This window comes from Etheostoma cragini, chromosome 21 (genome assembly GCF_013103735.1).
Source record: "Etheostoma cragini isolate CJK2018 chromosome 21, CSU_Ecrag_1.0, whole genome shotgun sequence".
NCBI lineage: Eukaryota > Metazoa > Chordata > Actinopteri > Perciformes > Percidae > Etheostoma > Etheostoma cragini.
This window is the reverse complement of record NC_048427.1, coordinates 8,905,835-8,931,080: the sequence shown is the minus strand read 5'-3', so window position 1 is coordinate 8,931,080 and position 25,246 is coordinate 8,905,835. Positions and strand designations below refer to the sequence as shown.

General features: G+C 39.9%; 2 protein-coding genes across 2 annotated transcripts in view; both read right to left on the bottom strand.

Annotated features, from left to right (window-relative positions):
* Positions 1–3,298: 3,298 nt before the first annotated feature.
* On the bottom strand, positions 3,299–5,576 carry adrb1 (adrenoceptor beta 1). Its single transcript, XM_034860961.1, has one exon. The coding sequence runs from the start codon at positions 5,393–5,395 to the stop codon at positions 4,202–4,204; it is 1,194 nt and encodes a 397-aa protein (XP_034716852.1). The 5' UTR covers positions 5,396–5,576; the 3' UTR covers positions 3,299–4,201.
* Positions 5,577–10,759: 5,183 nt separating this feature from the next.
* The window catches only part of nhlrc2 (NHL repeat containing 2), a 16,075-nt gene continuing 1,588 nt past the window's right edge, over positions 10,760–25,246 (bottom strand). The window contains exons 2-12 of the mRNA XM_034860218.1: positions 24,848–25,000; positions 22,118–22,167; positions 21,154–21,559; positions 20,062–20,183; positions 19,839–19,968; positions 17,333–17,426; positions 16,947–17,178; positions 15,234–15,356; positions 14,825–15,034; positions 14,432–14,645; positions 10,760–11,940 (exon numbers count right to left, since the gene is read on the bottom strand). Of these exons, the coding sequence (XP_034716109.1) occupies positions 11,678–11,940; positions 14,432–14,645; positions 14,825–15,034; positions 15,234–15,356; positions 16,947–17,178; positions 17,333–17,426; positions 19,839–19,968; positions 20,062–20,183; positions 21,154–21,559; positions 22,118–22,167; positions 24,848–25,000 (1,997 nt within the window). The 3' untranslated portion in view covers positions 10,760–11,677. The remainder of the gene's footprint in view (positions 11,941–14,431; positions 14,646–14,824; positions 15,035–15,233; positions 15,357–16,946; positions 17,179–17,332; positions 17,427–19,838; positions 19,969–20,061; positions 20,184–21,153; positions 21,560–22,117; positions 22,168–24,847; positions 25,001–25,246) is intronic.

Sequence of the window (25,246 nt, the reverse complement as noted above, 5' to 3'; positions counted from 1 at the left end):
GCGTAGCACCTGCTTTTGGCACCACACCTGAACACTCGCAGCAAGATTTGGAGTGGAAAAAATCACAGGGGAATTTAATCTTACAGGGTTACAAGGCTTTTATTAGCCAATGGAAGTTGAGTTTTTTCAATGTCTGGCATCTGACGTGTGTGCCAGCAGAGTCTCCACAAGTTCATGCTTGTCATTTAGCTATACTGTAAATTCATGAATACGACTTAAAATGTGACTTCCCTTAAATTTCTCTCAAAATGTCAACTAAATCCAGCACTTTGGGGAAAAATTGGTGGGCTTAACCTTGATGATGCATATGTATATATACATGTAACTCCCAGGCCTCTGGTAGAGGACCCAAGCTTGAGGATGACACATTCCACCCACAAGGGGTGAGAGGGGGATTTTTCTTTTTTTATCTATATATATAGATGTATGTATATATATACATACATATACATATATTTGATGTTGACAAACAAATGACTACTTCAAAAGTGGCTAAGGTGTGAAAAAGGTGCACTTTTCTGCTTCCCTTGGGATCTGATAAGGCTGTAATAATTAGCAATCAGCAGTAATTATCTCCAGGTGATGACATTTCTGGTGTTCCATAATTTCTTCCATTCTAATTTTTTTATTTTTTTTATTTATGCCTCGAAAAAAACTCCCCTTCAACCACCTCCCAATGAAGCATTTAAGAAAATCATGTTTCATAATCATGTTTCTGTTGGATTACTGAATGGAGTATATTGAGTGCTGGAAGTCTTCTTCAACTGACTTTTGTGTTGTTGCTTTTTTGACAAATACAAAAGTATTTGAACATGGCAAATCAGTATTTAATGGCTTGTAAGACATGTTATAAAGCAAATCTGTGAATATTATGACAATTATTGATTCCCAAAGAAGTCTCATGGGCTAAATGTTTTTGAGTCTCGTTGATAATGATGTTTGTCAGTCTTTAATCAAGTACAGATGGTAGTAGGCGGTGGTTGGCGCAGACAATATTCATAATCTGGATAAGAGGAGGTTCAGTCCATTTAATAACTGAATGAAACCTCGCACCTGCTGCCTGAGAAGACCTGAAAGAGCTCCTGACACTCCTTTAGAGTCTCAGTGCAGTGTGGATGCGGTGAATTGGGAGGTCACGAAAAAATGTCTGACTTCAATCTGCTGTGAAACCATGTTGAAATTAAATCACGGGTGCATTAACATCTGGGAATATGAAAATTTCATAGGGAATGATTGCACTTCAAGTTGCACCTGGTCTTGTAAAATGCACCCATATTTCAATTACTATATTTGACAAAGTTTGAACAGGATTAATTACAATAAAATTGAAGGTAACAGTTTTATATTTTGAGAAAAAGTACATGTGTGATGTCAATATTGATACCACTCTCACATTTGTGCAATTGTAAAGCTGGAGCCGGCAGCCAATTAGCTTAGCATTGGTAAACAGCTAGCCACCATAGTCTTTTAATATTTACAGTCTATGGTAGCCACAGATGACACGGTGTAATAAAAACATGATAGGCTCTTCAGAAGTGGTAATAATCTTTACTGGAGTTTCTGCCATAATCGACAAATACAGAGAGAGACATGTGGGGAGTTGAATGTCTTAATTAGCTTTGTAGCAACTCATTTTGCAATGGCTTAAATGAAATGGACGTTCATAAATATCAAAAAGTTAAAATGCTTTTTAAGAAACTAAACTTGATTGTCAATCCCTCCATTGAAACACACCAAAGGTACTGACCAGTCCCATTTTTTAATGTAGGCTAAACTCTGTGTTCACCAACATTAACCTCAGTTACTGCAGAGGTTACAGTGATATCTGTTAATCTACTTTGACTTGGAGCAGCCCAAATATCTACTGATACACAGGCAATTTGGAACAATTATTCTTAAAACTGCTGATTAGCTACTGCATCTGTGAGCCCAATGCTAATCTGCCTAAACCCCAACTGCCTGCCAAACAAACAATGCTTAATAAAGAAGTGGGTGTTTGCCAGGAGGCCATCAATGATGCTGGCTGCGCTGCTGTTGTTTTCTTTCTTTCAAAAAACTGGGTCTCATTCAGACATTAGTCCAACCAATCATACCTAAACTATGTTCATTAGCCAAAACAGCTGAGCTCAGTTCCATTCGGATTTTCTGGTCTAATTGAAATGTACGACTCGCCCCTTCCGGGAGAGCAACATTAGCAGGACGCGTCATGCTATTGTGTTGTAAAGACGTCCAGCTAAAGGGCTAATCCTCTCTCTCCTCAGAGCCACTTCATGACACCAGCTGTCATGTTTACTAAAACATCTTCTATAGGCATCCAGAGTGAAGCCTATGGGAAGTTTAAACAATCAAACCGAGAGATGCTCCTGCATGAGACTGTATGCAGCGGAGAGAATGCAGAATATTTGGGCCTATATAGCAAATATTGATAATGATGAACAAGAACGTTCTAATGTTTAGAATTTTACGACTTTTGATACATGTTCCAGTGAAAAGTATTGTATTATTTAATCTGTGAAAATGTTTTTATTTTATATTTAATGTTTTTTGTGCACTTTCCAAACTGACAAAATAACCCTTATGACATCACCAGGGTTCATCTTCTATAGTCTTGGGTTTCAGACTTGACATTTTTAACAGAACGCCTTCCCTACAAACTGGAGATGTTGGGTACATTAGACAGGGAGTGTCTAATGGAGGACGTTGTCAAGATGCATTATGGGAAATGTAGGATCCAGTGTTTTTGGCACACAACCCACAGGGACTAAAAGTTGGGCCATTTTTTAAATCCATCTCTTATGAGTTCCACACGTTTTATGGAAGTACACAATTGCTGCAGTAGATCTTTGAAGTTTTAAAATATATTTCTAAAATCATGCAATTCTTTGCACTTGGCAAGCTGGGGTCAAATACTGTTAAAAATAACACATAACAAATCAGTTAATCAAAATATGAAGGAGAAATATAGCAACAATGCTTTGACATTTCAATTGATATAAATATTTATTTTCTGAATTGGATTCATCATTATCTCAAACCAACCCTGGTGCAGTTGTTTCAGTGTTTGATTTGTCCTCTAATGCCTGCAGATGCTCTGTCTGAATGAACCTTCATCAGGGCACAGCTGAGAATAAAGTCGTTTAAACATATAAACATTTATACAAAACCATTTTAATCCACTGTGCATGCATGTGTACAAAATCCATAGTTTAAAAATCTATAGAGGCCAATCATGTTCCAGGTGATCTCAGCAGGATGAACCAATAAGAAAATGGAAATCTTAATAAAGCTCAAACAGTAGTTATCAATGAAACTTCCTTTTATTTCACAGGAGTCAACACACCACCGTACAATAGCAGGTCAATCTTAAATGAGAGAAAACAAAAGAGAGGCTCAGACTCCTCACTTCAGTGCTAAACAACACACTATGTACAAATGCCGTGGGCATCAGCCCCACATTCACTTGCAAATGTAAAAAACAACGCAGAAGAAATACATATTTACATAAATGTTTAATATAAACAAATAGACTACCTGTCTGCATTGCACTTGCCGATATCTGTGAGGTAAAAACTCATTGTGAGCACAACATTTCTACAGTTCAGTCACTCCGACCAGTGCTGTAAATAACGAGTTTATTACAGTGCGCCTGAGCAGCTTATCAGTCATTTTAAGAATACCTTGTGACCCATCACGATACTGGGGTTAACTTAAAGATACCCACTCCCCCTTAGTAGATGATCCTCCTCAATAAAGCACTGAACTGATGATCCAATATAATAAGAAATAAACAAAAACATCTGGAATAAACCACAGCACAGCGTATGCTCTCACTGAATCCTGTTTTATGGCAAAATGCAGCACCCATTATAATTCATTAGATCCACCTATCTAAAATGTAAGGGGTGATATTATTTAGCGAATTGGATCACCTCTTAGTCATTAAACTGTCCTATTGAGCATCTTGGCAAGAACATCGGTCCGGATGCCTCTTTTAAAAACTATGGCGTTCAAATACAACTCTGGTGATTTCGTCTGATGTTTTACTTCTCATACAAAACCGACCCATTATAAGGTGCAGTTCTTGCGCGTACCTTTCCCAAAAAGAAACCCACGCTCAGCTCAAGGAGTCAACGCCCGCGTCTGTCACCACCCTATCCACGATAGTTGTAATCCACCTCCACAAAAGTTTTATTTTTTTCCTTCACAGCTGTGATTCAGGATGAGAAAGCTTTGTGGTCCCCGCCAGGCTGCTGTCACTGTTGTCCAAACCGGCACAATCCGACCACAGCCCCAATGTGCCTGGCTCCAGAGCAGTAACCAATCCACCAGAGCACCGGGACAGGTCGCAGGAGCTTATGTGCAGCCTGCGGTCGGCTTGCCTCGGGCAGCACAGTAGCCTCTTAAAGGCCTTCCTGAAGTCCGGGCTTCGGCAGTAAATGATGGGGTTAAACGCCGAGTTCACATACCCAAGCCAGTTTAGGAACACGAAAAGCTCCTTGTCCACCACCTCTGCGCAAAACACACGCACCACATTGACTATGAAGAAGGGCAGCCAGCACAGGGTGAACGTTCCCATTATGATGCCAAGCGTTTTGAGGGCCTTCTGCTCCCTGAGTGCCAGGATTTTAGACGGCCTCTTCTTGTATTTGGAGGTCAGTACGCTTAAATTGTTGTGAAACCTGCCCTCACACTTGTCGATCTTCCTCAGCTGCTTCTTTGCCTCTCTATAAACTCGGGCGTAAACAAATATCATGACCAATAGAGGAATGTAAAAAGATATAATAGATGAGGAGATGGCATATGCCCTGTTGGTGACAAAGTCGCAACATTCAGGGTCCTCGTAGCAGGCTGTGTCCACACTGTCACGGGACCAGTGCATCAGGATAGGGAGGAAGGAGACCAGCGAGGAGATGGCCCAGACTGCGCACACCACCGTTTTGGCCCGAGCTTTGGTTAACAAGCTTTGGTAGCGGAAAGGGGAGGTGATGGCCACGTACCTGTCTATGGCTATAACGCACAGGGTCTCGATGCTGGCGGTGACGCACAGGACATCCACGGAGATCCAAAACTCACAAAAAAAGGAGCCGTACTGCCACGAGCCACGCACCTCGAGCGCGGCACCAAACGGCACCACCAGCAGCCCCATGATGAGGTCCGCGCTCGCCAGAGACACAATGAACACATTGGTGAGCGTCTGCAGTCTCTGCGTTTTGGCTATGGCCAAAATGACCAGGATATTCCCGAACACGATAGAAAGGACGATCAAACCCATCACCAGGCTCATCCCCGCCATCCACTGCTCGGACGCGGCTGTAGCGGAGTCAGGGGTGTCCGACGCCTCGCTCCCCGAGCCATTCAAGAAATTCACCGGCGAAGACGCGCCACCGTCCCCCATGACGGGCTGCTGCGCTGTGTGCGGGACCAGGTCGAGTTCATCAAGGCAGTGCAAGGCAGCCTTTCCAGTGTGTCGCAGGCGCACGAGCCACAGCTCTTCTCCCGTTGCGCGCCAACTCCATCTGGAGTTCTACCTCTCTCGCCCTCAGCTTGCGCGAGCTGTTGCACCGGCCGGGCACAGCCAAGCGGTGACATCACTGCTCCTCAGGACCAATCAACGTAGCTCAGCGGACACGTTTTCCAAACATTGAAGGTTAGGCAAACTATTGATGCATCCAGGTTGTTAAAAACAACGTAAAACATACATTTACCTTTAGGATAAGAGTTAAGAATTAAAGGTTTCTTTGTTTTCATCCAGATGTCAACTAACTGAACAAACAGGCCGAGGAAGCGTGCACTGACTGACAGACAGCCTCACGTCGCCCATAGTTAATAAACAACCCAAGAAGACGTGAAAGCTGAAGAAACAATAGTTGGGACATTGTGTTACATTCAAGCAAAACTTTAAAAGAAGCTATGGAGAAGGGATTGAAAAGATGGCACAGTGCTGATTCGGTCAAATTGAGATCCTCAAGAAACAACATGACATATCATTATTACATGTACTTTCATTTGTTTGTTCACGCAGAAAGGAAATTGTTTTGAAATGAAAGCAGCCTCCATGTGTGTTGCAATTTAGAAGGATTATTTTATCATTTTATTTCCTGGAATAGGGATATGATAAGAATTCCGTTGGGAAATCACTGTAATTTCATTTGATAAATATTCTGGATGTTATGCTGATTTATGTTAGGCCTACTGAACTGTGAAAGTTCAATGACGTCATAAGCTAGCACAGTAGCCTGGGACAGAGCTGAGCCAAGGGAAGTGAACGTAGGCCATGTTGTGTTTTTTCGTGTTCAAAATATTTTCCAACTGAACTGGCAAAATAAAGTTGGAAAAGAGAAGACGAGTCTGTTTTAGGTGGACAACATGTGCACATGTCCCGTGAGTGTCAGACAGCCTTTCTGAGTCTACAAGATGAAAGACAAGACTTTAAAAAATGAACACAGGGACCGACACCCTGATGTTAAGACAGTGAAGTGAAAGCATTTGCACCGGCCAAAAGACTGCAGAAGATTACCACCAACATTGATAACTGTCCTGTTATCAAATGGAAAAGGTACACATCAGCGAGAGGGATTTTCACAACTTGGAAACCTCAAATTTGTTCTTATTAATGGCCTACAACTGGTCTGTATAGTATTATTAATTTTCCATTTATTCAATTCATAAAACTAATAGTTACAACTTATAAACACTCCATAAAGGGCTTATCAGAAAGTGTGTCATACAGTTGGTTCACCTAAATTATAAAAAAACAACAACACTGAATTCATGTCTTCTTTTACTTTTTTGGGAGTTTGGGACATTGCACAACTTAAACGTGGTGGGTATAATAGCCCATTCAAATTTGACTATGTTTAGTCCAACAGAAAACTATTTTCCTACACACTTGTCTACTAGGTGTGTATTACTGGGGACAACACTTAGGCCAAGAAAAGTAGCATTAAAATAATGAAGAAATCGCCATATTTCCCAAAAACATTTTATTCCTTGTAGTGAAGGAAATTCAATATACAGACTTCATTTTTCGTTTATAGGGTTGCCTCGTGATGATTTGTTTGGTCTCAGTATTTCCATTGCCCTGCACATGTCCACTGGTGCATTCACAGGATTTGTTGGGTAGAAGGTCCTTCCAATGAAAACTGTTCCCTGTGAGTTCTGTGGAATTAGCCAGAGTAACAGGGACAGAAAAAACAAACCAAAACTATCTGCATGCTCATGTACCACTAGAGGAGAAGCAGAACTAATGTTTCTATAAAAGCTGTTAACTCGGAAACACTGGCTTCAAACCCTTGAAGCAATTTTTCAACTGTGCCGGTGTATTGAAGTATTGTACTGTATATTGCCATACTTTCATATTTTTGTGTAACTGCTCCATCACTTCAACAAATATACGCTTAGCAAAGTGCTCTCGACACACTGAGCAGCAGCAGTAACCTCCCACATGCTGCATGTTCATGCAAGTTTAGTCGGAATAAAGGGAGGCATAGGTTAAACTTGAATTAGCGACTTGACTTCTGGTTTCAATGCCCGTGTCAAACTAAACGTCAAAGTTGATTTCATCATCTGAAGAGATGCCTTCCTGTTGAGTGATGGAGCTTAAGCTTCTGAGCAGAGGTGAGAAGCAGAGGCAGACAGACTGCTGTGTGTTCAGGTAAACATTTCCAGCAGCTCTGTTCATCATAAACCTTTTCCTCCTACTGTTTACAGTCCTCCTTCCCTGTTCCACAGGCTGGAAATATGCTAATAATATTTTATCTCCAACACAGATATGATCTTAATGGAGCCCACTCAGCCACAATGAAGAGTGAATACATTTTTCTGTAATGAAAACAACGTCTAAACTGTGATTTTCCACTTCACTAAACCTCCATATGCTTTTTACTTTCAAAGAAACAGCCGGCCAACATAATCGTTTTCCTTTTAACGAGCAATTAATTGTAGAGAGCTCAGTAACAATTAACCAGTGTCAGCTTCATGCATCATATGAGTGTCATAAGAGGCACAGGATTTACACGCCATTTAAAAAAAGCTTTTAAAAAGCCTTTTGTTGGTCGTCAAAAGCAGCTGTGGGCGATTGGAGGCTCTTATCTGATCAATACAGAATCCTCATGGCTCACTTGTGCTTCCTTTAAAAAATAATATTAATTTGTTATATCACATATTAGCATACTCCTTGGTGATGTTTCTAGTCTGGCACATGTTAATTGAGACTGTGTCCATGTGTGTGAGTGGCCTTTGGCAGGGAAGGCAGCAGCTAGAGGCACACAGGGTTAATGATGCTGCCAGAACGACGGCGAGGGAAGCAGCTGAGAGGGGACGGAGGGATAAGAGAGTGGGCAAAGATAAAAAAGGAGGGAGAGAGGAGGAGGAGGTGATGGTGGAGAACCCCATTAATAGCTCCTCTTCTGTTTCTCGCTCTTTGTCATGACTTTTTAAGTATTTATCTCATCCATTGCCACATTTATCCTCTCGTAGTTTTTCACACGTTATCATGTCAGATTAGTAATTTATCCATGGGATCTGGTCAGAATCCTTCCAGATGCAGTTAACCACAACTTCTCTGGATTGAGCTGAGAAATATCTGTTTCTCTGTTTCTATTTTTCATTTGTCAATGAATCCTATGAAAAGACAAAACAACCAATGAATTGATGCTACCATTGTCTGTGAAGCCTGAGCCTGACAAACAGTGCTGCCACTGTAATTTACTTTGAGTCATTCATATCCTGGTCCTGCTGCCCACTACCACTTAAAATAATCACCAACAAGTGCACTATTTCCTCCTGTTTGACTCAGATTTGGTAAACACCACAGTGGTTTGAGAAATTATTCAGCCTTTTTAAACAAATGTTTTCAAAGATTTACATCTTCAGTGGAAAACAATGAGCTTGGGGCTGAGTGCCACAGACAGCATCACTCTTATATTTGAAGATTATTAATTGATGACCATATTTTCCTACCCCTTTTTTTACATGAACAATATGATTTGAGTTGCTCTGTGTTGCGGATGATCTCTTTTGTTTTTGTTATCGCTTATACGTTTTACATTGTGTTTGTATTTGTATTTTTTTAACATGTTCAATACATTTACTATATAAAAGAAAAGACAATAAGGTGTTTTCAATGGTGACATTGAACATTTGAACATGTGTGTGTGCCTTCTCTGGAAAATGTTAACAAACCCTGCTTTAAAAAATCTGATCTCAGCTGTTTCCTTTTTCTATCATTGGGTTTTGGCTTTGATACCGAGGGCAGCGCCTTACAGTCATTCGGCATTTTAGCAGGAGCGAAAAACAAAGCCAGATGTACGTACAGGCCGTAATGTTTCCTGGTACCTCATGAGGTGGATGAAACTTTCCTTGGAGTTCAAAGGTGTCACGTGATCACTTTTAATGACATGCATATTACTCGTACAAGACTTAGAAACCTACACAATGCTGCTTTTTTCACTTGTATTTGTAAAGCCATTGTGTACAACTTCATGACCAAAACCTTGTTAAAAGCAGTCATTACATTGAGACAAATCTGCATATATTAGGGCAATGTGCTGCTTCTGGTGGAAGAAAAGACACAATGAAAGGTATTTTCTGTATGTTGTAAACAGGAAGTCTGGCCTCTGAGATCAGCTCACATAACCGGGCATTAGGAAAAATTCATGAGGGAGCTACCTCATTAGTGAAGCTTTTTTTATAATATCTCACACAGCAGAGCTGCTTTAAATGTATCACTGTATTAAGTGGAGTTATGCTAAGTGACCCGATTCTGATAGGCTGAAAAAAATGTACATCAAGTTACAGCAATGGTCATTGAAGGAAACCCAACCTGCACACACACAGGCTAAACGTGATAAAAAAAAGTTTTGTTAGTTCACTCTGTTACAGCTTCAAGTGCTGCACTAAGAGAAAAGAAGAAATCAGGTGAAAGTTGGTGAACAATATCAAGAAATTTAATGCCCACCAGTTCAAGCTCTTTACTGTTCAGTAGAAAATGGGAAAACAAAGCTGAGCAGTTCCTTTGAAATAGATAACTTGTGGGAAAAAAACATTTCTCCCACTACAGAAAAATATTATTGCTTTTGATGCAGTTTAAATGTCAAAACATTCCCACCATCCACGGTGTAACACCCCTTTTTGCGAGGCACTTCCTGGGGCCGAGCGATCTAGACCTAATAAAAACAGTCTTACAATCACAATTATGTCTTGAGAAATGACAGCAATGATAATCAAAACACTCTCAGACCCATTTCTGACAACAGCTCATGACTTGTGAAAACCAATGACAAGAACACATAAATATATTAATTGTATGTTACACAACAACATGAACAGTGCATTACAGTTATGCATTATTAGAGCATATTTTACATATGTTCCCTGTGTTGAGATAGTAAAGAAAAATGTAAATTCATTATCCCTCAGAGCGCACAAGTATAAGTCACTCGGTCATCAGTTTATAAGTGGTTGCCTCCCCTTATCAAAAACAGGCCCTTTATTCACTACAGATAAAAGCAATATTTTGTGGTCTAACTCAAAAAGGGCTCCTTGTGTTGTGAATAATCATAATCAAAAGTATAATCAGTGATAGGGGGAGCTGAGACACAGAACAAAGCATTAAGTTGTGAGTGTGAACTTTGTAAACAACTTAAGACTGCTCGGCATGTGGTGGGGAAACACATGTAGACAATTATTTATCAGAGTTCCGGTAGTGCACCTAAAAGCACAACCACCTGTATATGTATATATTATTTAAAAAGAAAAGAAATTTAAAGAGAAGATGGGATTTAATACTGGCGTGTTTCTAACATATTATTGATCATAAGAATCGGGGTCTCTGCATAGATAACTTCTCCTCATCCTCTCAAGACTTAAGTTTCGATAAGATATGATATGAACATTTTAAAGAAATGTTATTCGAGCAAAGGCAGAATAAATCTCTGAAAAAAATATGTAAATTCTTATTGGGCTGGAAGAACAGTTTCAAACACAAATAGAAGGCCTAAACTTATTTTTCAAAAGCAGAAATTGTAACAATAATTACTTCTGGTGGGTGAAAAAGGGATTTTGTGGTTTCTGCTTCTACTTTGTTTTCAATATTTTTAATCCTCCAACACATCATTAAATGATAGAAAATCTGTTTGTCTATCAAATGTTGACCCCATCATCACCACCTGTCAATTAGAAGTTTCTTAATAAATCCACAGAATAATTTTTTTCTGAATTATAGCACTGTTTTATTTATAAGGTAACTGATTGGAAACAAGACTACTGGGGTCAGCTTTCTTACAGGTAATCAGCCTGTTCTTGTAGGAATGTGTTGCATACTGTAAATATATCATCATATAGATATGGATTTTTAGGCTGGAGTTTTATTTGCCTCAGCCTTTATAACATACCTAGATGTAACTATTTGTATTCTTATCAATAACTGTCACTCACACTCAAGAGTATTAAGCACTGATGCATTATGTTTTTTGAAAAGGGCTTCTGAGTAGTTTGAAATGAAATTCCCCTGAAAATCAGGTTTATATGAATTGCTTTTTGTCCAAATGACTGTCAGAGACAATCTTTGTTTTCTTCTTCAAGAAGTATGAACAAAACAGGAGCTGGGGTGATAGCTGGGCTGCAAAGTAAAACTGACAGAAAGTGTAGATTCTGTGACTAAGACAGGTACGAGGTTTTAGAAGGCGTGAGCAAACGCCACAGTGATTTCTTCCTCTCCATGATTGGCACTTATTTGAAGAGGCTGGGTGAAGGAGACTGCTTTCATCATACAAGATTTACTTGTTTCCATACAGTAATACAGCCATACACCCAAAGTGAGGCTTGGATTGCTGTTTAAGTCCTTTATAACAGCTGGAAGTTTGGCTGATATGGAGAGGGGCTTCGACAGATCCACAATGTCACCAGTGATCACCGGACTTTCTAGCAGCCATTCGTTACCTAAAAACAGGAAACAGAATTTTGTCAAAATCAGGGACAAAGGGACAAAATCAACAGTCTGATACAATCTGGCTAGTAAAGAAACAGATCACGTCCACAAAACTGTGGCAGGGGTTGTTAGAGCTACATGCTAACATGTTCCACAAAGACAATGCTAACATGCTCATGTAAAGCAGATATAATGTTTACCATGCTCACCATCCTAGTAGCATGCAAACATTTGCAGAGAAACGGACAATGAGAAGGATGACCGCCACCCACTACACAGCACGTTCTTTCAACAGAGAAGCATGTTCACTGGCAGACTTCTCAACAGACAGGTTAAGAAGGTCGCTTGTTCCGAGGGCCATCCAGCTCTTCAATACCACACAAGGGGGGAGAAGAGAAATGGACTTTTCAGCGTGAGCCTGTCTCTCTCAGCCCCCACCATTATACTTTGTCTACTGTACAACTGTCTTATGGGCTATATTAGCCCTCTTACACAATCTGGACTGTGGTCATAACATCTACATCTTTCATCTTATAACTTATTTCCTGTTATATATTGTTCTTATTCAATGAGTCAGTTTATAAGTTATCTAGGTAATAGTTATTAGTCATAGTTAATATTTAGTTATGATCTACTGCACTGTTCTATCCATGCACTGTTCATCATTGCACACAATCGCAAAAAATAGTACCTTACCTTATCATGGTCATTTGTATTTCTGTAAGTGATTCTTATTCTTATTCTTATATTTTATGTATGTGTGTCTCCAATTTATGTGTATATGTGTTTGTTGTTTTATGGTTGTCTTGCTGCTGGATGCCTAAGATTTCCTTCGGGATGAATGAATGAATGAATGAATGAATGAATCTATCTATCTATCTATCTATCTATCTATCTATCTATCTATCTATCCAACTAGTACTAAACATAAACTAAAAGTATTTGACAAAGTCAAATGTTGACCTGATAATGGCCCTTAAGGAAAAGTTTGAAAGGCCACTACAGTCCTGAGGATACATCCTATAGGGACCATGAATGTCTCAACAAAATGTCATGGCAATCCATCCAGTAGTTGTTGAGATATTTCACTCCGCACCAAAGTGGAGGACCAACCAACTGGCCGACACGGCAAACAAAAGATCAATCTTCAGTTTGGAGCCAGATCAGTCCTAATGTGTCATGTTGTGAAAGCTTCTTTTTATGAATGTGACTTTATGTAAATATCTGTCTGACTTCAAAATTAATGGTTGAATGCAGCAAGGTGCACCCTGTATACTAGATTGGTCCAAGTCTAAGTATTGCTAAATGGAGTCCTCTGCAATACTGCCCTCTAATAAAAATCTGTTTCCTCCCACTGAATCAGATGGAGTGAGGGTGAGGACATGAATTTGCTGAGACATGGGGGATATTTTTAGAAGCAAATACACATCTTAAGAGACGTGACCGCTGAATGATAAATGAAAGTTGAAAAGGAAAGGCTAGAACTTCGACTCTGAGAAAATGTTATGCCAGAGAGACTGTCAAATCCATGCAAGCGGTGATTAATGAAGCTGATGCCTAACATGAGGTCCCAGGGTAGCCATTTCTAAAAAAGCCACTAAAAAAAACAATTTAAATCTGCCGTGCACTTCTAACTTGATCCATTAACATTCCTGCCTCTGCTCTGATCAGATCAGCATAAGTCTAGACTGGGTATAATCGGACAGTGGAGGATCACGTAACATAGCCTGGTAGCTAATTATGTAAACCAAGGCATGCCATCTTATCGAAATGTTCCAAAAATAGCTTGCTGGTATCGCTGACTGCATGCTGCATAGTTTAGAACGATGGAAACACTATTGTTCCAAACCTAATGAATGGACCATCACCATTACTACCATGAAGATCAAATCAATTCACACTCTATTGTAATGTTAGAGTACTGTTGCTTAAATTTGAGAACATGTAAAAAAATTAAAAAAACATTTTGAATTGTATCTAGCAGTATAAACCATACATTAAATTGCTCATGCCATGTATATCCTCACTGGTGCTTTAAAAGAGTTAAGAACTTTAAATCCCAGGTTCAGTCCATCCATCCATCTTTGTCTGCTTATCTGGTATCGGGTTGCGGGGGGAGCAGCTCCAGCAGGGGACCCCCAAACTTCCCTTTCCCGAGCCACATTTACCAGCTTTGACTGGGGGATCGCGAGGCGTTCCCAGGCCAGGTTGGAGATACAATCCCTCCACCTAGTCCTGGGTCTTCTAGCTATGATAAAATATGAACTGAGAAGCCTTCTACTAAGAATTTTGAGTGTTGAATATGCCACCTTTATCACTGTACTGCGTCTGTGCCATGTGACAATGGAAAACCTGACAGGCGTAGCAACAGTAACAGGGCGAGGCTTAGTCAATTTTTAATGGTGCCTTACACCGAAATTAAGTCCAATGTACTTATAGGATAAATCTCAATGAAACATTTAAATGCATGACATTGGTAACAATGGCTCAAGTTTTTCTTACCCTCAGCTGAGAGAGCCCAGCAGCTGGGGGCCTCCTCGGTGAGTTTGGTTCCTTCTGGAAGTGAAAGGGTGAGCGACATGACGAGAGTCTGGCCTGCTGACACCGACACTGGTGGCATTTCTTTCCTGGCAGCTGATTTGGGCAGTGTGGGGGCTTTGGCAGGACCCGAATGCTTTGAAGGTACTGAGTCTGTGCAGTCTGTGGAAATGGGGAACTGTACAGGAGAGAGATTTAGATGTTACTGATTAAAGAGGAGCAATGAGAAAGCTATCGCAATGTCTTTCTTTGTAACCTTTTATCCAAACTCATATAGCTTTCAGGATAGATTCATTGCACAAGCATGGACAACTTTTCTTACACACATACACACACACACACACATACATGTCTCACCAGTGAAACAGTCTTGGAGGACAGGTCCAACACTTTGACTTGGTGGTTGTTGGTATCGGCCACATAGAGAAGTTTGCCGCTGTCACCAACGCAGATTCCCCCCGGTTCATTGAAGCAGGATTTGTGAAATTCAGGGCCCAGAGTGTCTCCAGCCACTCCAGTCCCTGCTAATGTGCCACACTGCTTAACCTTTGGATCCACCACCTTGATCTGAAGACAATTAGAACATAGATACAATCAAACAAAAAGGTCAGTTCCTCTATGTTCCCTGTTTGGCTTTTAGATCAAAAAGAGATAAATGCTTTGTGTATCCACTCAACAACCTGAAGCAACCCATTATGACAATAGGAAAATTAAATGTGAGCATGCTACAGCTTTAAACTACAGCCTTGTGACATGCAACGGTTACCTTGTGGTTGTAGGAGTCGGCTACATAGAGGAGGCTTTGTTCAGGAGCCCAGGCAACACCGAGAGGATGCTGCAGCTTGGCGTCCACCCCTTTCCCGTCTACATCCCCGAAAGCAAAAAGGTTCTGGATCAGGAGAAGATATGAAAACTTGTATGAATGCCAAACTGCAACTCCTATGTCTAAGCTTAATTTAGGTAAAGAACAGAATATCCAGTCTAATTTTGTGAACCACCTCCAATGCAATTTAAATTTTCTGCAAAGAGAAGAAAAGGGAGCTTTAAAGGGAGCTTAAAGGGAGAACTATTAAGATAAGGGACTTTTCTGATGAAAATCCATGCCGAAGCCTTTCCCACTGTAAATGATAAGTTTTAATTTGACACTTGAAATAAAAACATAGAAGCAACACTGGCTTCATTATTTTGAAGGTTTCTGAATAATTCATACAGGTAAAGTAACACAAGAATTAAAATGGCACATTTTTGAGAAACACCAAAAAGATCTTAAAACCGCATTAGTTACTGTGCTAAAAAAAAGAACACTAATATTGAACATTGAAATTACATATTACAAATGGGAAAATTCATGTCGTTTTTCCTGAAAGTGACAAAAACCTAATTAACAGTTCTTAGTGCTAAAGATTGTTTAACAGCAACATGACCCAAACATATGAATTACTATTACGGCGAACAATATTATCAAAAACCAATTTCCTAGGAAATTGAGAATAATTAAAATAAACAGATTTTCACTCTGTATTACTCAGCTGAATAAATGAAAACTAATGAGACAATCTTATAAAAGGTCTCATGACTCTCCGCAGCGACAGAGTTCATTACATAAACTGAGAAGGCGATTGCCGCCTACCTTGCTTCATCGACACTGACATACACTTACCAGCCACTTTATAAGGTACACCTGTTCAACGGTGCGTTAACTCAAATATCTAATAAGCACATTAGGAGGCAGCAACTCAATGCATTTAGGCATATGAACAGTCAAGACCATCTGCTACAAATCAAGCATTAGAATGGGGAAGAAAGGTGGTTTTTAACAAGCTTGTTTGAGTATTTCAAAAAATTGCTGATCTCCTGGGATTTTCACACACACACAACCACCCCGAGGGTTTATAGAGAATGGAAAGGGAAAATATCCAGTGAGCAGCAGTTCTCCGGGTAAACATGCCTTGTGGATCAATATTTCCTATCTGTAGAAAATAGATGGCCCTGAAACCCTGTGATTGCCTAGAAGTGATCCAAAGCTTTGTGCAGTATTTTTGTTTATAATTGTCAAAGTGTTTTCTGTGCTGGAGATGTAGTAGTGCAGGTTTTACAGTGTGCTGTTTGATGGATCGGGGCAGTGCTCGGTACAGGACATATTATCATTGACGATACTGCAGGAAAGGTCATTCCGTTCTTGCAGTCTGCTTTTTGATTTAGTACCTATTTTTCAAACTGTTGCTCATTGTCTTAAATATTATTAGAAAATATTTTCTCCTTTTACAGAAACACTAAAATGGACCAAAAATTAGCGTAACTGTGAATAAGAGAATTTATGCATTAAAAAATTAACCAAAGAGGAAAACTTCATCAAAGCCACTTGGGATTCACTCCGTAGTAGAAAGAAAAAGTAGAAAATAATGTTAAGAAATCCAATCATCCAAATATAAATGAATCCACCATCTAGTCATCCATCTAACAGCCATTGCACACTCACCAGTGGGTCTCTCTCTCCCCCGACCAGCAACTTGACGGCTCCGTCCTTCAGTGCCACTGAGCGGATGGTGCTGCTTTCACTATCGGCCACGTACAGGCAGCCCCAGGGCTCCTCTGTGGCTAAAGCCAGGCCTGAAGGCTGAGCAAAGCCAGCCTTTTGGGGGTAGGAGTTGTTTCTGTTCTCCTCGTTGCCACTGCCTGCCCATCGCACACACATCCCCGCCTTGGACTCGCTGTTTACGTTGTAAAATAGAAGACAAAAGACAAAACAGACAATACAATGCTGGATTGGTAGAGTTCATATGACCTTTTTATCAGTTCTTTGGTGGCTTAGAAGGGTGGATGCAGCTAAGTGGTTGTGGTGGTTCTGTCTACATGGTCTCTCACCTTCCTTTGGGCAGTTTCCCATCTGCTAGGAACAAAGCCCAGATCTGGTGGGTCCCCGCCATGGCTATCCACAGCACGTTATCTTCAGCACCGCCTACACATACAAATAAAACGCACACACAAGCGCACACAAAAACACACTCTTTGAATTGAGACCCAGGAAACTTGTGTCAGGGCTTTTGGCGGTCTATCAGTCACCAGAGGTGGTGCTAATATTTGTCCTATCAGGTATAGGGTCCTTTTAGATATTTATGGGATGTTTACTTTAAGCTATAATTTTCTTATAAAGATAACAATGGCTAAATAAATAAATGTAATTAAATATCTCTACTGATTGAAAACGAGTTTTGTGGGGAAATTACAATTTATGAGTTGTTTGTTGAAGGCTGCCAGAAAATAGTCAGAAATACTGCTATGCAGCTTGGGACTACCGCCTGTCCATCAAAGACCACATGTAGCACCTCCGCAGAGACAATACTGTCACCGAAAAACAACCGTTATCAACAAACAGTATCTTGGTTGTATTTTTAATGCGGCACAGAGCTCAGAGTTTGTTGATCACATCTGGTGGACTGTCAGGCACATCTGACAACTCTGGCACCTGCCTCACAGCATCAGTGTCACTGTAGTACTTTACAGTTCAAAAGTTGCAGGGTCATCTTGATTTGGTCAATTCGATTATTCATACGCATGGTGAATAAATAATGAATATTCAATGAGTGTTGTGGTTGTACTCTCAGAGGACAACGTTAGTGGAGTTAAAGGTCTGACATCACATCCTCAGACCATGTGGTGATGTGCAAACCAGTAAGTCGTGTCATCCATCAAGTTGTGCAGAAAAGATGACTATGACCGATTACCTCTTGCTTCCAGGCAGGTGTGCAATGAGGAAATAATTGCGCTAATGGCCCTTGAAATTCTTAAAGTTAATATATTACAATCGCACGACTATGATTAAACACCATGCCTGTAAAATGTAAACTGATTGTTGATGAGTACAGTCAATACGATGGGCAGAGTACACAACTCCAGGTGTTCACACACTCCATTTTACATAACTACTACTACTCAAGTGTCAGCTCTTAAAACACCTCAGACTTGAAGAACCGCCTAATAGTACACAATGTTAACTTGAGGCATGAAAGTTGTAAGAAAAACAGGTGAAGTCCTCTCCAATTTGAAACATTATTTGTAGTAATTGTTAATAAAAGGTATTCATTTGTTACCTTTTAAAACTGTACTTTGAACAAATAAATAACTCACTAATAAGGCCACATAGTATGCTCCTAAAGTGATGAACGCAAAGAAATAACTACAAAATGCTGGAATAATATTTAACTTAATGATTAAAAATAAATAACGCTAACGCTTCTATTAAACATTTCTAAATGATACCAACCTGGAAAGAAAATACATATAGTATGTAAATGTAAATCTGCGGCAAGCTTATATTTTATTTACTCTGGCAGTTACAAACACCCATTTTTGAATTGGCCTGCCGATGTCAGGCTAATGGCATCTTTGTCTATGACAACAATTCTTGAATCTTCCTGTCCACAGGTAACAAGGCCTGATGGCAACACAACACATACACACACATTTAGAGAGACAAAGGGTCTTAGTGATTCAAAAGCTGAGTTAAAAAAGCTTTCTGCTTTGATGAAAAAAGGAACTCAGTGAGAAATATTTAAAAAAAAGAAGAAAAAAAAGACTAATAATAAAGAAACTCTGAAAGCCCATGGCAAAAAATAATCAAAGCAAAGCATTTAGAGAGACTGAGCTTTGATTTTAAAGTGGAGGTCTTGAATTACTTTGAGAATATGAAAGACCTTGTCAGGTACTTTACAGTAGTTTGTGACTTGCATAGTTTTGACTTATTATTTTATTTCTGTCCTCGAAATGATTCAGTACCTAAAAAAAGGGATTTTTAACAACAATGTTTATGGCTGTATAAATACATATGCTAATCACAATGTAAATAAATTATGAAGGGCAACTCATATAAAGTGTAATCCATTGCAACGGATCGGGGCCTCCACTTTGACCAGAAGAGCTGTGTTGTTCTTGTAAAGCTTGTAAGCTATAATATTTTCTGTATTTGTCCTTTTGTTTTACTCAAGAAAATATTGTCAAGTATCTGTGTATGCTTTTAGTGCACTCTAATCTAATTATGTTCTACAAATGCGAGTTGTAAACAATCTGTCCGAAGGTGTGATATCACACCAGAATTAGCACCCCAGTCTGTATGTAGTCGCTTTCTGTTGTTTTTTTACACCTTCGCCACATTCTAACTGAACTATGACCTGTAAAATGGTGAGACCCAAAGATACTCAAGCAATCTGAGATGAGACTGTTGGACTGACCCCTCTCTCAAGAATTATTGATTGTATAGCAGCATGCAGAAAGCAAACAACAGACGATAGGAACAAAGGAAGGCACAGAGGGGAAATACAATGTTGTAAATGTTGTTCTTCAAGTTGTGATCTGACAGCCCCACAAGACTCACCGGCAGTGCCAAGAGTCACATCCCAAGGAGAGCTGATAGGCTGCTGAGGTCCCATGGACCCACCCTCTTTGTCTGTGCCTTGAGCTCCTACTCCGGCTAGAGTGCTGACTCTTCCCTCTAACAGGTCTATCTGAAACAGACATAAATATACAAATAAAGTGAGGTCAATTTTATTAATTATTTTTATTATTTTATTGTTTCAAAGGATAGTTTGGGACCCTACCTTTCGGATCAGGTGGTTTTCTGTGTCGGCCACATATACGGTATCCCCTTTAATAGCCACACCCTGGGGTGAGTTAAAGGAAGCTTGGGACAAGTTGCCATCTTGTCTCCCAGTTTTAGGCCCTGGGAAAGAAGTAATAATCCAATTAAAATTGTGCATGTGTGGGTTTTGAGCTGGTGCCCATGTACAGAGGTTTGCTCCTCGACTCCGACCTCCGGCCCTTTGCTGCCCCCCCCCCTTTCATTTCTTCAGCTGTCCTGTCAATATGGGCTTAAAAATGGCCAAAAATAATCTTTAAATTAAAAAAAAAATACACATCTTGATACTCAGCACGTTCAGGTACGTTTATCTGTAGTCCTCAAAGTCTTTGACATTGAAAGGTTATTACTAAGCAACAGCAGTTTTAATTGTTCCTCACATATTCCATTCCATTATCTTCCCTGCCTAAACATTTGGTAGAAAAAAAAGACATGATGGATGATTTTAGGATTACTTATGCAAAGGATACGTAAAGGAATACTTGCCCATTTACAGCTGGAGTATGGGTGGCCTTTCACTTCTGCAAGCGGACTTACATTTGAGACGGAGGAATTTTATTCTAATGCGCTAATACTGCGACAAATTTGGATGATGTGATACAGAACAAAAGCATTTTTTTTCTGTCCTCATAAATATCGTCTTTAAATTAGCTTGATGTTTTGAACTTCTTATGCAAATATAAATGTATACATTTCTCATACTGTGTGTGGATAGGGATGAGTGGAGTCAACCTACAAAAATAATACTAATCCTGCATTTCTTTCCCTCATGGTCCACACTTCAGTGTCAGTGCCAGTTCACAGCGTCTACTAGTCCCTGCGGTTGCCAACCGCTCTGTTGGGCCGGAGACAACATAATCTACCATGTAGCTCCTCTGAGGGCAGTTAGGGGACTGAGTAATTTAGTATTTTGTAATTAATGTCAATGATGCTTAAATATCATTGTATAATGTGCAGATGTAAAAAGCAACAACAAAACTTTATTTTTTTCTCAGACATGTGCAATTTGAACCTTTATATATTGCATATCACCATCCTGTTCCCTACTTCTTACCTCCTATAACATGTAAAAGCTGTCCAGTTAATGACACAACCACAATTCGGTGATGCCCAGTGTCTGCTATGGCCAGTCTTTTCTTGCTGCTGTCTACGGCCACCTTCCCAGGAAAAGACAGGACGCTGGGTGGCAGGGAGTCTCGGTACAGCTTGATCCCCACTGTGTGTGTCTTCAGCAGACCTTGCTCCCCGTAGTGACGGAGGGCGTTGTCAGTAAAAAGCACCAGCCTGTCGCGGTGGCCTTCGCCCACCAGGGAGAAGAGCAGGTTGCCACGTGGACCCAGTAAGACCAGTGTAGGCCAGCAGGACACCTCCAGTTCATGCCAGAGGTGTGCCTCGCTGTCGTTCACAACTGGGTGGGAGATGTCATAGCGGAGCACAGCGCTGCGGACATTGTCCAGGACCTTTGAAGGATTGGAGACAAGCATAGACAAATGAGTAAAAAGCTGTGAATATGTAAGAGCTGTTTTCTTCATAATAAATTATTTTCCTTATCAATTCAAATTTTCAAGAGCCCAAGATGACATCTTAAAAGTGCTTGTTTTACCTGACCAAAAGTCCAAAATTTTAAGATGCACATTATCATGTATGAAGAAAGCATCAGTGCCATATCGGCAAACAGCTCCATAAAGAATAGAAGAAAGATCGACAGTATGAGGAGGATTTTCTGAAGATCTGAGCATGTTTTCTGGTCTTAAGCAGATAACAAAAATCATTTTAAATACGAGCATTTGTCTGATATCTCGTCTGATATCTCATGCTGGTTTACTGTTGTAACATTACAAACTAATGCTTTGGTGCTTGGATTTCTTGCCTGAGAAAAGAGTGGTTCACGTTTTCCTCCATCATACTGACAATTACACGTTTGTCAATACTTTGCAGTTATGACAATGCAGAAAGAACGCACACGCAGAACAGCCTACTCGAAGATAAAAATGAAGACAAACAATAAAGTCCCTCACCTTTTCATTGGGGAATTTAGCTGAGTGCACACCAACAACAACCAATCCATCTGAGAGGGAGATTAAACAGATAGAGACAAACAGACAAAAAAAACAGACAAACACAACAGTGCAGTAAGTGCTTTGTCTTAATTGTGCTGGTGATCAAAACTAGCCCAAATTCTACATTTTCAGGGGACATTTTTGAGCTTTAATGTCTCACAAAAAAGCAAATTTGCGTGACAGTGACTAAAATATACGCAAACACTTGTTCCATTATAATATAACATACAGTAGGTCTCATTGAGGTTCCTGAAAATGTTTTAGCACCTCGCGGCTGAAAATATTTATCTCAATATTTTTAAAGTAGTCATCAAAGACTGCTAACACTATCCTTATTGTACAGAGCAATTGGTTGGAATTTGTGACTCTGATAAGGCCAAAAGATGTTTAAATGTTATGCGACTAAATGGTCTAAAATTGTGAAAAATGCTTGTTTGTGATGCTTCTTTTGTTCCTTTACAAAACAGATATGTTTCCCAGTCAGTGTGGGACTCTATTAAAACACAGTCAATTTTGTACATTCTGAGGTACAGAAACTCTTATGTTAATTAAATGAGCAAATAAAATTGTAATTGTGTGTAAAACAAATTTTAGTAAAATTCTTTACATAATTCAGATGCTTACATTCACACTGTTGTTTTAAACTGCCACACAAAACAATCATGTTTTTTAGTTTATTCGAGATTTCATTATGCTTTTTTTATGCAGCCTCACCGGCCATTTTTAGTGAGAATAAAGCAGGAAAAAGTCTTTCGTCCTCCATAAATGGATTAACTCACATCATTGAGGCGCCCTTAACAGAAAAAATTCCAAAAATACACAATTCCAAACCTTTAGACTCACACCATCTGCAGTGTATTTCATCACCCACCCCCTCAGCCAAGCAGTATAGCAGTAGCACAGATTGCAGTGACAATGGGTGGGTGGGGAATGGACTGTGGGAGTGACTGGACAGGGTGGCTCCCACACCTCTCTGACCAGTGCAGCAAACAGAATGTACCCACAGCAATGCCAAAGATAAGGCCACTGCGATAATGTGCAGTGGCTCTGCGGTGTTTGTGCTCTGTGTTCCGCATGGCTCACAACTGAATTTTCTCAGATGATCCCTTGAAGGGCCAGCAGGATGATAGAGACAGTCGGATGTTATGCTTTACATGGAGTGACTAAATAAAGAGCCATACAGTGAACTACAGCAGAGTACAATTACGGACCCTGTATGCACCAACACTGCAGCTTGGAAATATTTTTAGTTACTGTCTCTTCACAGCTGAGATAAGGGCCTTTATGCTCTTGGGCAGAAAGAGAAGAGAAGTGGAGTTGATGTACTACAGCTTCTCTGTCTCAGTGAACTTACACATGTTCCAGTGATGCAGCATGACACATAATAAGATACCATTGGAATTGTGTTCCATCAGTAATAATGCCTGCTAGGCTGCTGCTTCCTGTGCGGCCCACTGTATTTGTAGTTTGAAAGAATACTTTTAAGAAAATCCATTTGTCAGACCAATGCTCCTTATTAGTATTTCTATTTGTATTAATATGGCAGGTGAGCAATGTCACTGAAACTTGTACAAATCAGCATTTTGTTTTACCTACCTTAGTACCTTAATCTTCTACCCATTCAACGTGCAGAGCAAATGAATGGTAACTTGCCACAGCTACTTTTGAATTGACCCACAGCTTACTATAGTTATGTTTTAACAAGCACTTGACAGGGACCAGGTGAGGTAAGGTGCGTGCTACAGAAGTCTGGTCAGAAGTCTGGCGAAGGTTCTATTTCCACCCCTGTGGCTGTTTTCATTTTTATTTTCTGACACTGATTCAAGTGACACTTTTGGTAATAACTTTCATGCAGTTCCACTTGCAGCCACAAAAGGCATTATACCTTTAAGAATACATAAAGAAAACACACAGTTTCACTTATTGACTTATTGCTGCATTACCATGAACATCAACACTGTAATCTATTTTGAGTCAGTCCCACATACACTTGTGTCGTAAAAGGTTACTTAATACCAAATGTCTATTAATCCGTAGCTGAATACAGTCCTCAACAAATACACTGTTCACTCTTGTTACAGTGTACAGCTGTACAGTGCCCAGCTGAGCCTTTAAATAATAATTAAACTACTGTTTGTTCATTTTCAAAGATCGGTAGAAACAAATGGGTTCTGTGCTGAGTGTCGCAGACACGGTAAGGAAGTCAAAGTATTGAGAGGCGGAAAAAAACTGTTGTTGCTTTTGGTACTTAAAAAAAAAATCTATCTGGTAAAATTGCTTTTAAAACTTTGCACAACTGAACATGTGAAAAAAACAAGTAAACAGAAGAAAAACATAAAGAACCCCAGTTTTCTCCTCTGACAAAGGGCTTAGATCAATTGTACTTTCCAATATGTCTTGTAAAAGACCTTACATGAATATGAAAAATGATCTGTCATTAACATATTCTAACTCATAAATTCATTGACATGTCATTCATAATGGGCTTTGTGTCTGCTAAATTGTAATAGTGGGAGCCTGATGAGATGTCACCAGGGGGAGAATTGGCCTACACTCCCACATTTTAAAGGTAAACATTTGTTTATTTTTCATTGGAAATTAGCTATATGTATTGCCTCCATCTCTCAACCCCTTTAGGATCAGGACACTAATGCTGACTGCTGCTTTAAAGCCAATCTAAGCACATACCTTTGGCAGAGTGCTTTTTCTCTAGCTGGTGCAGGTCAGGAAGGATGTGCATGCAGTTGATGCAGCAGTAAGTAAAGAAGTCCAGCAGCACCACTTTACCGGCCAGCTCCTTGTTCAAAGACAGAGGTCCCTCCGTGTTCAGCCATTCCAAGCCTGGAGCAAATCACAGAATGGAAAAAATGAAAAAGTCATCTTATTAATTATGTTTAGTCACACCACAAGCAAATGTTATACATTGCCCATCCTCTGTCTGGCTTGATACTGCATTTATTTCATGCGGGGGGAAACGTTGTTCTAAGCAATGACTTTGCAATTGCCTACAGCTTCAGATGTGAAATTAAACTATTGAATGCCATAACATAATTTCAGTAGATCTAGCTCTAGTTCAAAGTTTTTTTT